At 45.9% G+C, this 13397-nt stretch overlaps 1 protein-coding gene across 1 annotated transcript; it reads left to right on the top strand.

Annotated features, from left to right (window-relative positions):
- Window positions 1–6397: 6397 nt before the first annotated feature.
- Window positions 6398–8744, top strand: LOC112542491 (vomeronasal type-2 receptor 26-like). Its single transcript, XM_088151450.1, has one exon. It carries the CDS (start codon window positions 6513–6515, stop codon window positions 7434–7436), a length of 924 nt encoding a protein of 307 aa, XP_088007576.1. The 5' UTR covers window positions 6398–6512; the 3' UTR covers window positions 7437–8744.
- Window positions 8745–13397: the final 4653 nt, after the last annotated feature.

Raw genomic sequence — 13397 nt, 5'->3', positions numbered from 1 at the left:
TCATTGAGGAGCGCATATAACTCCCTGGCCACCACATTCTCTACCAGCTGCAGCTCCTTGATGCTCTTCAAGGGCAGCTCCATACAGAGTGCATTACAGTAATCCATTCAAGAGGTGACCAGGGCTTGTGTGACCATGAGCAGAACCTCCTGGTCTGGGAACGGGTGCAACTGGCACACAGCACAGAGTTGCACAAGGGCCCTCCTGGCCATGGCTCCTACCTGCTCTTCAAGCAGGAACTGTGAGTCCAGGAGAACCCCCAGATTGCATACTGGGTCTGTTTGGGGCAGTGCCACCCCATCCAGAACCAAAGGTGATATGTCCTTGGAACCAGCAGGCCACAAAACCCAGAGCTACTCAGACTTGCCAGGGTTGAGCTGAAGCCTAATGTCCCCCATTCAGATTCCTACAGCCTCCAGACACTAGGAAAGGACCCCCTACAGCATTGCTTAATTCACCAAGGGTGGAGATATAAAGCTGGGTATCATCATAATACTGATGATATCTCACCCCATGGCAACGGATGACCTCGCCCAGCAGCTTCATATAGATATTAAACAGGAGTGGAGAGAGTACCAAACACTGTGGAACCCTGCAAGGCAGGGGCTGAGGGCAGGACTTCTTACTCCCAATCAACACTGATTGGAACCAACCCTGGAGGAAGGAGGGGAACCAGCACAATACAGTTCTGCCCACCCCCAACTCCTGGAGTCAATCCAGAAGGATATCATGGTTGATGGTATCGAAGGCCACTGAAAGGTCAAGAAGAGCAAGAATGGATGTTCTACCCCCATCCTATTCACACCAGGGGTCATCCAAAAGTGCAACCAATGCTGTTTCAGTCTTTTACACAGGCTGGAAACCTGACTCAGAGGGGCCCAAATAATTCATCCAGGGTCTTCTGAAGCTATTGCATGACCACCTTCTCAATAACCTTTCCTAAAAAGGAAAGGTTGGAAACTGGACGAAAGTTGTCCAGCATAGTTGGGCCTAGCGATGTTTTTTTGAGAAGGGGGCAACCAATGCCTCCTTAGAGCTGAAGGGGCAACCCCCTCTCTCAATTAATCACTGCTAGGACCCAGCCACATATCACCTCCCAGGAGGCTTTCACCAACCAGGAGGGGCATGAATCTAATAGACAGGTGGCCAAGCTCACAGTCATGAGGACCCTGTCCACTTCCTCAAGCTCAAGAGGATCAAACTCTTCCCAGATAACAAAGCAAGACTGCATTTCAAGCACCTATACTGTACTAAGGCTGGAGTTCAAGTGGGAGTGAATCTGAGTGACTTTATCCTCCAGATGCCCTGCATAGTCCTCCACATGGCCCTGTAGCAAATGTCCAAGTCCCCGTTAGCCAGGAGGGTTGTGATGGAATGTATCTATGAAGAGGAGGGTGATGTGGTGGATAGCAACAGAGAGCAAGGATATCAGGAAGAAGGGGGTGCATTCCAGGAAGGGAAAGGAGACAAAAGACAACACAGTCCGCAGGGGGAGCGTGGGAAGCATAAAAGGTTCAAGACAGCCACTCCCTAGAATCTCCCATGGTATATCCACTAGGTGCAGTAGTATAGATTTAGTCTGGCAAGATTGGTGCCAGGCCCAGCCCAAGAACAATAGCAAAACAGTCCAGTTAAGTTTTTTTATTTGCTTACACCATATAGACAGAATCTGGCCAAACTAAATCCCTGTTGCTATCCACCACATCCTCCTCCTCCTCTTCATAGATACAATCCATCACAAGGGCTCAGGACATCTTAAACAGGGTCGTCAGATGGCTATCCATGGATGCAATAAGGGCAGAGAAGTAGATGCTTCACCACCCTTACCACCACAAGGTAGGTCTTAATAGCGGCTCTCATCTGTGTTCAGTCAAGTTTGCTCGTTGACCTCCTGTGGCACTTCAGGCATCTTTTCACCCATTTCATCTCCCTCAGCTCTTCTGTAGACCATGGGGAGCAATGGAATCGGCAGGTGGGAGAGGCCTCATGGGCGCAATCCAATCCAAGGTTGCCACCACCCTTACATTTCAGGCAGCAGTTAAAGCCTCAACCAGAGCAGACCATCAAGGACAACCCAAGCTCCATCTGGAACCCTTCAGGATCCATTAGTTGCCTAGGGCAGACTACTAGAATAGCTTCCACCTTCCTGCAGCAGAGGTAGTGCCAGAGAACCCCATGGCTACCAATCTGACCATGACAGAGGAGTAACTGAAAACTTCCCCAATTCCCAATCACATTGCCACTGCTCTAGCAGAAAAGCTAGATCAGGTGTACAACCACTATCCTGGGTCAGGCCCTGTGGCTGCCCTAGAAGAGTATCCAGAAGGTTCAGCTGGTGCAAAATGCAGCAGCACAGGCAGTTATGTGTGCCCCTAGAGCAGCATACGTTACACCTCTGTTCCATGAGCTGAGGTGGCTGCCAGTCTACTTCTGGGTCCAATTCAAGGTGCTGGTTTTAAGCTTTAAAGCCCTTTATGGCACGGGGCAAGGCTATCTGAGGGACCACCTCTTCCCAATTATATCTGCCCATCCCATCAGATCTGGCAGAGAGGGCATGCTGTGGTCCTGTTTGTCAGGGAACTACATTTGGTGGGTCTCAGGAGGCAGCCTTCTCTGCCATGGTGCCTGCCTTAAGGAATCTTCTCCCCCTGGAAATGAGGTTAACTCCATCCCTCGTAACGTTCTGCAAGTCCCTCAAGACCTGGCTATGCCATCAGGCCTGGGGATCCCAGAGAACTGGGGAGATCTCACAATGGCTCCCTTGCTGTGGCTAACATCATCCTCTCTTGTTCTTATGCCTTTATAGTTTCTATAATGCATGTTTTTATATATTTATTGTTTTTTTTAATTAAGTGTTGTACTCCACCCAGAGTCACTTTTTTATGAGATGGGCGACCATACAAATTTGATAACTAAATAAATAATGAATAGGCCCATGTAATGGAGGCCACGAACTCCCAAGCTACCCCAGACCCCACTCCCAGAGAAGGCAAATTGAAGTCCCCCAGGACCATAAGCCTAGGAAACTCCAGCGCCAGCCCAATGGAGTCAAGAAACTCAGGCAGGGAGGTTGCTGTGCAGCAGGGAGGCTGGAACAGCAGCAACACTCCCAACTGATCCCTAGAACCCAACTTAATAAACAGGGTGTCACATCCAGCAGTCTGAGGAGCAGTACCCCTGAAAGCCAATAGAGACTCCCAGATGACAATCACCACACCACACCCCCACCCCTGCCCTGGAGTCTCAGCTCATGCCACAGCCGAAACCTGGCTAGGCACATCTCTGAGAGGGGACCCCCTCCCCCTGCTTTCAGGAACCATTCAGGTTTCAGTGATAAATGCCAGGTGAGCCTCTCATTTGTGATCAAGTCATAGATGAGGAGGCCTTATTACAGGCTGATGTGGCATTCAGCAACTGCAGCTGAAAGCCAAGGCCCCCGATGGCCCACTGACCAGGAATTGGGGCTGAGCACAGGGGGCTGGAGCATGGTACCAGCAATAAACACTGTGGATGTGTTCCTCGAGAGTGGCCCGCCCCCTGCCTCTCACTATACCTCCCCATATCCATCAGATTGAATGGATCATTGGGGTAAAAAACTGGAGAAGGGAAAAGTGAAGAAAAATACTGAAAAATCCATGAAAAAATTCATGGATCTGCCATGAAATCACAGGAGTTGAGCTTGACTGGGAGGAAATAACATCTTTCATGATGGAGGTTTGGATTTTGTTCCCCAGGTCAAGTGACCCATCTATTCCCTTGAGGCAGAGTTTCTCTAGCAAAACATACTAGTAGAGCAAAGGAAATGTAGTTATCCTGAAGGTAAGGAAATGGTGAATTGGTGAGATGGCTACATTGCCTGGAACATCAAATATACTCTCTCCTAGTCTTTAAATAAATTGATGCTTTTTAAATTGTGGAATGCTTTTAATGTTGTTCATTTTATGGCTTTTTTAATATTGTACGCTGCTCAGAGTCAGTTTGTGAGATGGGGGGCTATATAAATATAAATATGATGAATAAATAAATAAAACTTAAAAAAAATTATTGGAACAGTTTTTGACAAGTGGTTGGTGAATATTATGAACTGGATGGATAATATGGTAGATATTATAAACTGGGACCTCCAAGACTGCCAATTAGTACTCCAGAGATGGGAGGAGGTGTGAAAAATTAACTCAAAATAACCCTGCCTTGATTTTATTTAGTCTAAGGGAAGGGGAAAACTCAGACAGGCTTTTAAGATTAATCCCAGTCCTTCCAGGTAGACCAGGTTGAGAAAAAGCTAAAATTCTAGAAATGCTATTTTATTATTGCATTATACTTCAACATTGCATTGTATTATGATATTGTATTATATTATTGTATTACTTTATTATTGTATTGTAACACAACCTTGAAAGCCTGTCCAAATTTCCCTCTGTCATATCTCACTGTTTGTCCAGATGGTATGTATTTAAATGGGAAGTTAGTATATGTTAAGATTCAAAACTTTATAGATTCTCTCCTGAAGAAGTTGAAAAAAAAATCTGAAACTTCAATTTTTGTCGAGAGAGGGAAAAGGTTTATTCACCCACAGCACAAAGGAAGGGGTCTTGCCATCAAACTCTGGATGTCCTGTCTAAACATATCCATTGCCTCTTCCATTCTAGCTTCATTCCTTTCTTCAAAACTCTCAGTTTTACAATAATTCTATAAATGGAGTATATTTGGATGAGAAGGGAGACCCATCAGCAGACCTGGATGTTGTGAAGTGGGAGGCTGTCAGTGATATGCATCTTAGCAGAGTGAGGTTCGGGCATCTAGAAAGACAGGGATCCCTGGATTTCAAGTTTATGATCAACCAGAAAGCTGTTGAAGATATGGAAGAACGGAACAAGGTGGGGAAAATGTCTTTATTTTACTCTTTCTGAAGTCCGGCGTTCTCCAAGAGAGGCAATATATTCTTTTGTTAGATGTCCAGGTGTCCATGATAAATATATCCTTAATTACTTAAGGACACTATTTATTAATCCAGTGCAAAGGGAGGAAGATTTGAGCCATGGAATCAAAGTGATTTCCTTTTGCCAAAGCAGAGATTCTGTCCAACATTCCCTTGAGTTGCTTAGCTTGTAAAGTTAGAAACGAAATCTAAAACTTGTACTGTGTAAAAAGTTAGAAGAGAAGATCAACAGAGAAGCAGCACATAGCCTATTCACCTTCCTCTCTCTGGCCAGCCCCTGCCTCCTTCCAGGTGTGTGGAAAGCTGTCGTCCCGGATTCATGAAGGTGGCTCAGGAAGGGAGGCCCATCTGCTGCTACGACTGTCTTCCTTGTGCAGAAGGAACCATCTCCACCCAGGCAGGTGGGTGCCACTGGCTGAAAAGGGCAAATTTTTGAGAAGACTATATACCCTGACAATTTCCAATCTTCCATTTCAAAGGTTGGGTTTATGGCTGTTCATTGCCTTATAACATGTACAATATATTTCATTGTGAGTGATAAGAAATTATCTTGGAAATAAAACTGGAGCAGAACATTAACAGATATTGGACCATTGAGGGCTTAGCACTCCTAAGGAGGAGGCATCTCTTGTTCTTCATCTTGAAATCCAGATTAGGGCATTCTCAGAAATTGACCCTGCACTGAACAGGAATGGTGGATCTGATGGTCCAAATGGCTCTTCCAACTTCTGGAATATCTGTAATTTAGCGGGTGGGGGAGGGGGTTGGGGGTACTCTTGATAGAAGTCTTGAGTGTGGTCTGAGCCACACTTCCTTCTTGCCCTAGTGGGAAGATGGCCCACAAACAGTTTTTTGAGAACAGGAATGCATGGTGATGTCCTCAACCCACCCTCAGCCCACCCTGAAGGTCACATCCACCTAACCTGTCTTGCTGTATGTCAAAATTACTGTTTTTTCAGTTCTGCTGACTTAAGTTGTCCTAAGTGGTCCTTCGACTGGACTTCTTTCCACTGTCTCATTGATCACCTGATGCCTGGATGAAAGGCTGGACTTTTTTTTCAATAGGTTCAGCAATGGAATGCTGAAATGGTAGATCTTCCTTCCTTCCTTCCTTCCTTCCTTCCTTCCTTCCTTCCTTCCTTCCTTCCTTCCTTCCTTCCTTCCACCCACCCACCCACCCACCCAGGCTGACAGGAATCATAGTACAATGGCATATCCAAAGAAAGGGAAGCAACTGGTCCTTGATGTCCAGGCATGAGTGGGAGGGGCAAAGAAAGAGGGGAATCTATCAATCAGGGTAACCAGTGACCAAACAGAAACCCTGCCCATCTCCAGGACCAAATCTTGAACTTAATTTTTAAAACTGGTTTAAACAACCACTTTTCTACATGAGACACAGGTGGCTGAGTTCATTAGAGATAAAGATTCCCTTTCAGAAGAATCAGAAATGGAAGGGATCATGGAGCCCATGAGTCCAACTACTTGCTTGTTTCAGGAACCCAAATTAAAGTATCCTCAAGTCACAAATCCCTAACTTTCCCCAAACTATGCATTTGATTAAAGTGCATGCTTTATGGGAGATCTTCTTCTTGCTCTTTCAGATGCAGAAAAATGCACCAAATGTCCAGAGGATCAGCATCCAAACATCCAGCGAGATCACTGCATCCCCAAGATTAAAACATTCCTATCCTATCAAGAAAATCTGGGGATCACTCTGGCTTCCCTTGCCTTGTTCTTCTCTTTAATTATAGGCATAATTTTGGGAATCTTCATTAAATTCCAAGAAACTCCAATTGTCAAAGCCAATAATCGGGATCTCTCCTACGTCCTCCTTGTCTCCCTCCTGCTTTCCTTCTTGACCTCTTTCCTGTTCATTGGTCGGCCAAGGAGAGCCACCTGCCTTCTCCAACAAGTAGCATTCAGCACTGTTTTCTCACTCGCTGTCTCTTCTGTCTTGGCCAAAACTGTCACAGTGGTGTTAGCCTTTTTGGCCACAAAACCAGGGAATAAAGTGCAGAGATGGCTGGGGAAGAGCCTGGCCAACTCCATCATCCTTTCTTGTTCTGGTCTCCAAGTTGTCCTCTGCAGCATCTGGTTGGGCACTTCTCCCCCATTCCCTGATTCTGACCTGCACTCACAACCTGGAGAGATTGTTCTGCAATGCAATGAAGGTTCTGTCACCATGTTTTATGGAGCCCTGGGTTACATGGGCTTCCTGGCCACCATCTGCTTCACGGTGGCTTTTCTGGCCAGGAGCCTCCCTGGGGCCTTCAATGAAGCCAAGCTGATCACCTTCAGTATGTTGGTCTTTTGCAGTGTCTGGGTCTCCTTTGTGCCCACTTACTTGAGCACCAAGGGGAAGTACATGATAGCTGTGCAGGTCTTCTCCATCTTGGCCTCCAGTGCTGGCCTGCTGGGCTGCATCTTCATCCCCAAGTGCTTCATCATTCTGTTAAGGCCAGATCTCAATACAAAAGAATATTTGATGTCAAAATAACAGAAAAGTGGGTTTGGGGTGAAATATTTTCCAAACATGTCAGCTAATAATTCCAACAGCCATCGATCATTTTATAACCTTAAAAAAAAAGAAAAACAAAACACCAACTCCTGTTTTTTCACATCATGAGAGAAATAGACCATCATTTTTTAATAAATATGATTTCTCCTTTTCTGTTTGCTCTTGGGTGTATAGAAAAGTGTGCAGAGGGTATGAATGCTTTGGGTGAGTGTCAGAGAATTTTCCCAAGGATACACTGGAACTGGAGACTGGGACACACTTTTGTCACAGCACAAATTGGTGTATTGACAGTGCTGGAGAAAAGATGGGCCTAAGGAAGGAAGGGGTTACAGTCCCTTTTAATAGACTGGTGCAAATTAGAGAATGCATGTAATTGGCTAGATGGGGAGAGTATTTGGGTGTAGAAAACAAAGTATTTGATTGGACATTTCACATCATATATCTAGTGAGGTCACTGAGGGAGCTGGACTGCAAGTATGAGACAATGGGGTAGAACTACAAAGATAATGGTAGAGTTGAAAAAATATAAAGGGAGTATTTTGTGAATAGCATTTCTTACTAGAAAGTGACTCTTCTGGGGTTTATGGAGCTGTTCCCAAAGTGTAGGGTCACCTCCTGGGATCTTCTCCCAACCTCTCAGCACTTCTTGGCCTTCTAAGAGTTTTGTGGCTGAGCTGAGAGTTTTGTTTTCCTGGAAAGTATCTTTGGGGAAGGGGAATTTTTATTTATTTATATTTATTTATATTTCAAATTTGTCACTGCCCATCTCACTGGGGAGCAACTCTGGGCAGTTTACAGTAAAAACAATAAATATTTATTAAAACAGAATAAATATTAATTAAAATACATTAAAACAAGATTTCCTATATAAATATTGAATATCTTCCAAACACTGGTATTACCTAGGAATTATTAGACTCAGGGAGCATCTTCAAGGCACCAGCCACTGCCAGGGTTGGTTATATTCCTTCTCGCCCCACGCAAGTTGGCAGAGCCAGGATTTCACCCCTTTCTAGAAGGCCAAGAGAGTGGGGACTTGCCTCACCTCTGGAGGAAAAGTATTCCATAGGGTGGGGGAAACAGCAGAGAAGGGTCTCCTCCTGGGCCCCACCAGTCAACATTCTTTCATAGATGGGGTCCATAACATACCTTCTCTGCCTGAACGGGTGGGCTTTAAAGGTGATAACCAACACCTTGAACTGGACCCGGAAGCAAACTGGCACCCAATGCAGTCCTGCAGCAAAGGTGGTATGTGTACCATCCTTGGGCCACTCAAAATTGCCCATGTGTGCTGGAATGGAATTATGAAGGCCAGACTCAGGGAGAAAAACGTTTTTCTCCCTGAGTCTGGCCTTCATAATTCCATTCCATCACACCGTGCAACCATATTTTGCACCAGCTGTAGCTTTTGGATACACTTCAAGGGTAGCCCCATGTATAGCGCATTGCAACATTCTATACGGGAGATGACTAGGGCGTGAGTGACTGACTGGAGGGACTCCCGATCCAGGAAAGGGTTAACTGGTGCACAACACGAAGTTGAGCAAGGCCCCTTCTGGCCACAACTGCCACCTGCTCCTCAAGCAGGAGTTGTGAGTCCAGGAGGACTCCCAGATTCTATACCAGGTCTATCTGGGGCAGTGCCACCCCATCCAGAACCAACGATGGTAAACTCCCAGATATAGAGGGACCGCCAATCCAGAGCAACTCCGTCTTACCAGGGTTCAGCTGAAGCCTGTTGTTCCCCATCCAGACCCCCACAGCCTCCAGGCACTTCAAAAGGGTAGTTACAGCATCACTCAAATCACCCAGGATGGAGATGTATAATTGGGTATCATCTGCATATTGATGATACCTCATCCCATGGTGGTGGATGATCTTACCCAGTGGTTTCATGTAGAAGTTAAAAAAGGAGTGGAGAGAGCACTGAACCCTGTGGCACCCTACAAAGGAGGAGCTGTGGGCTGGACCTCTCGCTCCTTATCAACACCAGTTGGGACCAGCCTTGAAGGAAGGAGGTGAATCAGTGCAAAACTGCACCACTCACCCCCAACTCCCCAAGCCGACCCAAAAGGATACCATGATCAATGGTACTGAAAGCCACTGAGTGGTCAAGAAGAACAAGGATGGATGCACTATCCCCATCCCGCTCCCACGAGAGATCATCCAAGAGTGCGACCAATGCTGTTTCCATCCATATCTGGGCCTGAAACCCGACTGAAAAGGATCCAGATAATCCATTTAATCCAGGATCCTCTGGAGCTGCAGTGCCACCACTTTTTCAACTACCTTCCCCAAAATGAGAAGGTGGGAGACTGGATGAAAATTGTCCAGTATGGTGAGATCCAGCAATGGTTTCTTGAGGAGGGGGTGCACCAGCACTGTTTTAAAGGTAGCCAGAAACACTCCCTCTCTCAAAGATGAACTCACCCTCGCCTGGACCCACCCACATGTTACCTCCTGAGCTGCCTTAACCAGCTAGGAGGGGCATGGATCTAACTGATGAGTGGTGGCATTTACAGACTGGAGGACCTTGTCCACATCCTTGGGCCCAACAGGATAACAGGGTAAGCACGGTCCCCAGGCATCTCCACAGGCCATCCCCCACACTTGGTATCCAACTGGGAATGGATCCGAGCAATTTTTTCCTCCAGATACCCAGAAAGAGTTGGTCCTAATTGGAGACCCCATAGCCAAGCCCATACTTTGTTTCCTTGGGAATGTAAGGTTTGCCCCGTTCGACAGAGAAACGCCCGCGGCCCTCTGGCATTAACACAACGCATCCGCTCCAGATTAGTGAAGTGGCACCAGGTGGCCCATTCATTAGCTCGTGGTTTTGCATTTCCTCTTTCTGCGCTAGCGCTCGAGCGGTGAAATTGACTAAAGCGCGGCTGGGCAAGTTCCTAGGCGTGCAGTGCCAGCTGAACCTGACAGGGAAGAGGTCTTTGGGTGGAGGGCTTTTACTTTGACCCCCAAATTCCCCTTCAGTAGTACTCTTTAAATAGCTGAACATACATGATTCAAAGTGTTACAATATATTCCTTATACGTTTACAAAAAGTTTAAATTAAGGATTGATGAAAGATTGTCTAGGCAGTAGTAATGCCATTTTATCAAAAGAAAAGGCTTGCTCCTGCCATTATAAATAAATGAGCACATCACATAGCAAAACCTACATACAGGTAATCCTCAACCTATGACCATTCGTTCAGCAGCCGTTCAAAGTTACAGCCGCACTGAACAAATGGTGGTTATGACCGGTCTTTGGAGTTCTGGCCATCCCAGCACCCCTGCAATCACATGATTGTGATCTGGGTGCTTGGCAACTGGTTTGCACTTACAACCGTTGCAGTGCCCCACCGTCATGTGATTGCCATTTGCAACCTTCCCTGCCGGCTTCCCCAGAAAGTCAGTGGGGAAGCCAGCAGAGAAGGTTGCAAGTAGCTGGGGTTAGTCTCCTCCACCTGTGCAACCTCACCCAGCCCCTCTGTGCTCGTGCCCTCCCCAGCCACTCGTGCACCCCCTCGCTCCCTCTCCCACCCGGCAGCAGCCACTTACCTGCCTGCAGGCCTGAGACTTCCAACTTCCTGCTGGCTTCTCTACTGACTTTGCTTGTGGGAAGCTGGTAAGAAGTTGCCTCACCTAACATCCATGGGATTCAGTTAACGACAGCAACCGGGACTGCAGGGATTGCTGTCACTAAGTGATGTGGTCATGCTTTATGACCTCATTGCTTAGCTTAATGATGGAAACGCTGGTCCCAACTGCCATCATAAGTCGAGGACTGCCTGAGCTTCACAGCCATCATGTAGAATGAGGTACCATACATGGTGGGCATCTTGCTTCAATTAATTTGGAACTCAGCCCTAGCCTTGTTAGAAATGTTGAAGTCTGATTTATGATCCACAATGATTAGCAGACCTAGGTTCAATATCTGATGATCCTCCTCTTTTCATGAGATCTCTCCAAAAAGGATGGTGGTTGGAAGATGGCTACAATTTCTTTTTAGAATCTTTTTGCCATCTCTTGCCCAGAGAGGGGTGGTTATGGTGGGAGAATATGTGAACCACAGCAGAAGAGGGTGGAAGGATGTGGGTTTGAAGGATGGGATATGCCAAATAGGTTGCATTGGACACCCCACCATTTTTCTTCACTGTTTCACATGGGTCCCTAGAAGGAACGGTGAAACCCTTCATGAAGGAGCCTTTTAGGTTCTTACCAACAACTTCCCAGACTATGAGGCTTCCTAGGTAAGCAGAAAGCAGGAAAGTTTCCTGGTTGAGCAGAACAAGGGCAACAAAAGCCTTGTTTGGAGAAAGCCCCTGATGGCATGGTCTCTCTGGCCATGCCCTACCTCTGCTTTTCTCCAACAGGGGTGCTTCCTTACACTCTCAGCATCCCTGGGGGCTCCTGAATCCCACGTTTTTCTCAGTGCAGAAATCCAAATGAAGGCATTACCGACAGCCAGCTGTTCAGCCTCTGCTTGAACACAGAGTAGCTGGAAACCCACCACCTCCTTAGGGAATTGGTACCACTATCAAGCTACTCTTCCCATTAGGAACCTGCTCCCTAAAACTAAACAGAGTCTGCTTTCCTGTCACTTAAGACTATTGTTGTAGTCCTACATTCTTGGATAATACAAAATACACTATGGTCTTCTCCTGAATGATACCCTTTCAAGTGAAGGCTTGTATCTTCAACAGAAAAACACCCACAAGCTACAAACCTGATCTGAACTCCATTAAAAGCTCCTCTGTCTTGAACCACATTCAACAACCAACCTACCATAATTCAAATGGGTTCCTATCATACACTTCCTCTAATCCAACAGTTGTGTAGTCAAAGTTCTCACATTCACGCATTTCTCAAGGACCTGCTGAAGAGTGGAAAAAGAGGTTTCAACATCCCCTGGTTGGATGTGTTGCTCAATATCACCTCTCATACCTACCCAGCCAAACCCTGTCATATGCATGTTGAACAAAGTAACCCCCCAAGTAGTTTCTCATTTGCTTTTACCTTTTCCTTTTGCACAGAGGAACAACAATAGCCATGCTTCCAGTTGTCAGGTAGACGCCATATTCATTTCCATGCATGTATTCCCCATATCAGCTCTTCACAATCAGACCAGCTTCATTCAGATCTGTAACATCCTTCCCTTTTTGCATACGTTCAGACACAAAATATACCTATTTTTTGTATGTTCCTCCATGCTGTTTATCACTTACTCCCTTTACAATATTCCATATTTACTTTATTTATTTACTAATAAAAGGTGTAACCCTCCCCTGAGGGCTTATTCCCCCCCCCCCGAGGCAAATTGGTTTCTTCATGATCTCAAAATATTTAAGCTGCCTTCTGTTTCTCTGGAAGCCATTTAGCCTCCTCTATGTCTACTCATGTTTTCTGAGGCATATTTTCAGCTCTTCTTAATCCATAATAAAACAGCTTTATCTCCTCATGGACAGCATTTCTCCTCCTGTTAGTTTATTAAATCAGTGTTATATTCACACTCCAACACTTGGTGCCTCTCTGTCTTTGCTTTTTTAAAGGAATTCCACCATTTCTTTGGAACCACTTACTTTACTGCCCCCTTAAACGGTCCACCATTGTTTCTTTTCTGAGGTAAAATGTATGTCTCTGAGCAGTTTCTCCAAGTTCAAGTCTTTTTTCAGCTGGTATCTGTCACCTTCTCCAGGATCTTAATTTAATCAACCCATTGCTCCTGTTCCAGACACCCTCTCTCTATCACCTCAGATCTGTTTGCTCCCTGAGAAACCAAAATGCTCAAGTTGTATGTTTTATTTTCCATCCCCTCATTTCCCTCCTTTGGCTGTTCTCATCCATTTCTGAGAGGGTTTTGTTCACCTTCTTGTGAGTAGCTATAGTTCACTCAGAGCTACAATCATTTCATATGAAGAAAAAGAGTATTTGTTCTGGGCTT

Source organism: Python bivittatus, unplaced genomic scaffold (genome assembly GCF_059951505.1).
Source record: "Python bivittatus isolate LINGU-HERP-01145 unplaced genomic scaffold, Pbiv_v1 ctg000650_np1212, whole genome shotgun sequence".
Taxonomy (NCBI): domain Eukaryota; kingdom Metazoa; phylum Chordata; class Lepidosauria; order Squamata; family Pythonidae; genus Python; species Python bivittatus.
Note: the sequence above shows the minus strand (reverse complement) of the source record. Positions and strands in the feature narration are given on the sequence as shown.

What these genes read in the sequence shown, in the direction of transcription:
- LOC112542491 (XM_088151450.1), top strand. Translation starts at nt 6,513, where the DNA reads ATGGGAGATCTTCTTCTTGCTCTTTCAGATGCAGAAAAATGCACCAAA.